The sequence below is a fragment of the Silene latifolia genome, chromosome Y, assembly GCF_048544455.1.
Source record: "Silene latifolia isolate original U9 population chromosome Y, ASM4854445v1, whole genome shotgun sequence".
Lineage (NCBI taxonomy): Eukaryota > Viridiplantae > Streptophyta > Magnoliopsida > Caryophyllales > Caryophyllaceae > Silene > Silene latifolia.
In genome coordinates this window covers 282,536,820-282,541,624 of record NC_133538.1, presented here as the reverse complement: position 1 = coordinate 282,541,624, position 4,805 = coordinate 282,536,820, and the positions used below count along the sequence as shown (strand labels likewise).

The window sequence follows — 4,805 nt, the reverse complement described above, 5'->3', positions numbered from 1 at the left end:
AAAGCTGTAAGTCCACTATTGTTTTTTTGGGCATGTAATATGTGATGTTAGGCTATCAAAACTGGTACGAGAAGACCGCTTTCCGTTCAGTCAACTTATGTGTCTTTTTATATTGTGTTACCGTTTTTTATCCCCATCATCGAAAAGGAACACTGGTTTCTTTGTGTGTGTGATCTGGATATGAAGAAGAACTACATCCTTAACTCGTTACGTTCTAAGGATCCTCGGGCTGATTTGGAGATTGTCACTGAGTGGTACACACTTAGATTTTAACCTCTTTTTTAGTAATTTCCTTTTATTTAAATATAAACCTTTTCAGATTAAATTTATTCTCCTTGTTGTAGGTTAATAATGTCGTTCGTATTTTATGCCGTTCGAAAGAGTACAAGAACCTGGTAGGTGTTCCGCTAACTGAATTTGAGCATCATAATGTTCCACAGCAATCAAACTTGTAAGTTCATCTCTTTTATATCCTGGTGTCTGACGTTAACCACTCAGATTTTTAACTGACTGTTTTTGTGGTATGCTTGCGAAGGCATGATTGCGGTCTTTATGTACTCAAGTGGTTGGAAGCTGGACGTGACAGATCTAAGTGGGATGCTGCAAGTTATTACAAGGTTTAATCCACTTTTACCTTTATTTTAAAAAAAAAAAAATATACCTTTGGCGTGTTTAATAATTGTTGGATTACATTTATAACACAAAAGTTGTTACACAGGCTGTGGCTTCATATACAAAGGTAGTTGCGGTCACCTTATTACGATGGCAAGAAAATCAACGAAAGGTATTATTTAATCTTTTTGTTTCCCCATGATCATTTTTCTTCCGTCTATAGACTTATGTTTCTGCCTATATGTCGGATATGTAGAATTTTAGGTATTAACAGCTATACGATGCTATTTTTTCTTCTGTCCATATACTCATGTTGTCGTCTCGCCTTTTGCTATGTAGATCTTTTGAGTGATGTGATCCCAGGAATGCAGAAGCGTGGTTCTAATCAATCAAGGAATGCGTTATAGTGCAAAGCTTTTAGGACTGACATTTATGAAACCGTAGTGTGTAACCAAAATATGTTTTGCTCCATCTATTTTGGTTAGGGGTGTAATGAAAATTGTAATCCGAACTTGTTCAAGAGCTGTGTAAAGTGGACTGACATTTTATGTCAATTGTCTAGATATCATTTTATGGCAATGCGTAATTCTGGCACTACGGTGTCTTAGTTGACGATTTTGTTTTAAATACTGTAGGAGATATAAAAGGCGCAACTCTGGACTTGGTTCATTGTTGAACGTTGACTTAAAACTGACAGGCAGGAATTACGTGCATAGTTACGCCATCTAACAACGGAGACACATCAATTATATTTCCAGATACATCAAAATCACTTTTACACTCAAGTACAATATTTTCTCAAAATAATATCTGGCTGTTCATTGGTAAAAGGTTTTCACAATTACAATGTCACCACCAAATTGTTATAAGACCCCAAAAATGTTAAGACGGTCGAATTCTCCACGTCTTCGAAAATTAGTATTACTACCGTACATGTCTTCAACCATGGTCTGACGTGGGCAATTTACATAAATTTTTTTTTTCGAATACGTGGTGAAATCAACCGATGTTATTTTCATGAAAGCACGCCATCTTAATACATTATACACATCAATTATATTTCAAGATACGTAAATCAAACATTGGAAAACATTAGTATTTTATTGACTAAATACGAGTCGGTGTTACACCTTTTAATTAAGATATGGTTTGGGCCGTTTATGTGTTCATAAATCTATGACGGTTGATTTCACCACCTATTCGAGAATTAATATTACTACCGTACATGTCTTCAACCATGGTCTTACAGGGCAATTTACATAATTATCTTTTTTTTTTGATGATATTTTCATAAAAGTACGCCATCTTAAACCTGACATGCATCAATTATATATCAAGATGCGTAAAACAAACATTGACAATCATTATTATTGTATTGTCAAAATACGAGTCGGAGTTACATCTTAAAAATAAAATACGGTTTGAGCCGTTCCAAAATTACAATGTTCATAAATCTGTGACAAAAGATGTTTGATCCATATAAAATTTTTGTAGTTACACCAGTTGACTTATGTAAATTCACGAAAAAAAAAGGCGTAACTATGGTATTTCATTGTGTGTACATTCCTTCCTCTTGATTACTTTAATCTTTATATTTCTTTTTTTGCCTGCAACATCTGTCTGTGTTCCCTTCATTCTCTCAAACCTGCATCAAAGCCTTACAAATTTAAAGCTAAATTTGTAATCATATTCAGAGACAGAATTGTATGTTCCCAACTTGTTTACCAAAATTAGTATTTTACCTGATCAGAACTTAATACTTTTCATGCTCTCCCAGGGCAATTCCGACTATCATGGAATCCCAATTCACCACAAGCATTACATTTTCTCGGCTCTTTCTTATGTTCTTGCACAACTTTTTCCTTTTGGGATACCAGTCGTTTTCCAGACCCCTTAGTTTTTGATTGTATAGGATTTAAAACCGTAACTTCAGTCGGTATCTTTGTACCTAACAACATTTCAAGCTCTTTATTTTTGTTTCTGGACTTTTCACCTGTGACACCACTACTACATTCAGGCGGGCTACTTTCTAAGATCATCTTGTCCTTGAAACTCTTAAGTAGGTCCATTAACTCATCGATACACTCCGGCTTCTGTTCTGCTATTGTCACACAGGAGAATAATTCAGACCATAGGCTGCCAAGCTTGATTTTCTGAACCTCTAAAGCACTGCAATCTTCATTCAAAGTCTCGGGCAAATTACCACAAAGTGGCTGATATAGAGCCAATTTGCTCCATCTACTTAGCAAAAAAATGGTTGGGAACTTTTTCAAATCCTTGTTCCTTCAACACATAGAGAGCATGTCGGCACAGGAGACCATGCCTCTCAAATTTCTTGCATGAGCAGCTTAACTTCACTCCATCAGGAATAAATCCAACATAATATACCTTATTTCTCTCACGATCATGGATGGGAATGTTGTCTGACGTATTACCCCCTAAAACCTTAACCCCACAAGTAAAACAGGCAGCGTTCCACTCGACCAAATTCAAAAAATATGACCGGAGTGTAAAACACGAGCGTGCTTCTCCAAAGGAAGAGGTGTTTCTAGACTAGGGAAAGAGTTTTTTGAATCGGCAATTAATTTGGACTGTTTCCACCTTTGAGCGTCCATAGCACTTTCAAATCTCATAAGAAACTCCACCAAAGTTAAGTTTGGATTCATGAAATTTCCGAAAAAGCTATTTTCAGACTCAGATCTAGATGTGGTCCTCATTAGTCCACCTAAAAACAGATTTCTGAAATACGCCGGGATCCAGGAAGCTCTCATGTCAAACATCGAAGACAACCATTCATGTTCGGTTAACCCGTATGAAGATATAACTGAACACCACCGTTCCTCAAACTCAGCCGGCTCAATGTCTTCTGCCCATACACACGCACATAGATCTTTCATGAAGTTCGTTTCCCTATAAAGTGTAGAGCCGATCTTATCAGGTAGTTTCTTCATAATGTGCCACATACAATACCTATGATGAGTTTTGTCCTTGAATACTTTTTTAACCCCTGCCTTTATGCCGGCATCCTGGTCAGTAATGATGCACTTAGGGTACTTCCCACCCATTGCGGTCAGAAAAGATTCGAAAAGCCATGCAAAACCGTCATCAGACTCATTTCTTAGAAGCCCCCCTGCAAACGTCACACATTTTTTTTGATTGTCAACCCCCGTAAAAGGAGCAAATATCATCTTATATGTGTTCATGTTGAAGGTTGTGTCGAACGATGTCATGTCACCAAACAGACTGTAATTTTTGATTGATATAGGATCAGCCCAAATAACTCTAGAAAGTCGTCTTTCTCGTCAACGTCAAAATCAAAGTAGAAAGAGGGACACATGGCTTTCTTATGCATGAAATTTTAGATCATCATTTGAGCATCGTAACCCTTTATAAACTGTTTCACATCCCTCCAAAAATTCTTGAAATCTTCTAGTGATGCTCCCACATTTCTGTATCCCTTTACATATTCCTTAAACATTCTGAAACTTTGTACGGGCCCTTTATTAACCTTTGAATTCTCTACAATCATAGTCTTGTGTACCAGCGTTAGTTCCCTTGACTCCGGTAAATGTACTATTGTGTTTGGGGTAGTCAGAAGGTGTGTGTGACCTTCGTGAAAGTCAACAATAACATATTTCCTTTTGTCATTCCTCTTGAGAAAAATCTTTGCATTACACAAAATTTTAGTCCTCTGCCTCTTTTTCACCTTTCCTCTAGGTTTACTCTCACCTGCCTTACTACACACACAGTATTTATTCATCACCACCCCACCTACCATTCTTTGGGTCGACTTCCTCATTTTAAACCCAGCATTGGCAGCATAAGTTTTGTAGAATTGCATTCCCTCATCCAGATTTTCGAAAATCGTTCCCACGGTAGACTTCAAATGAGGTGCACAAACAGGTATTCTTTCTTTGGAGTTGTGAGGGATTTCTGGTGAGTCTACAAATATCAGATAACATATGTTATATTAGTACATGAATCAGCGGAAACCTTAACAACTGAAAACGCGAACAAATTTTCTAAACCAGTGAACCTATTTGTTCATCTAGTAATCATACCAGACTTTATGTTGCATTAAATTGAAAACTTTCAACTCATGAAGTTAAGACAAACTAATGAACTTTCAACAAGATAGTGCAATTCTATATTCCCCATTGAAATTGCTACTCAACCATGCTAGAATTGTGTGT

At 36.8% G+C, this 4,805-nt stretch overlaps 1 protein-coding gene across 1 annotated transcript; it reads right to left on the bottom strand.

The window, feature by feature from the left end:
- Positions 1–2,375: 2,375 nt before the first annotated feature.
- Positions 2,376–3,800, bottom strand: LOC141630811 (protein FAR1-RELATED SEQUENCE 5-like). The gene is made up of 2 exons (XM_074443562.1): positions 3,214–3,800; positions 2,376–2,895 (listed from the first exon to the last, which is right to left on the bottom strand). Exons 1-2 carry the CDS (start codon positions 3,798–3,800, stop codon positions 2,376–2,378), a joined length of 1,107 nt encoding a protein of 368 aa, XP_074299663.1.
- Between the last annotated feature and the right edge of the window lie 1,005 nt (positions 3,801–4,805).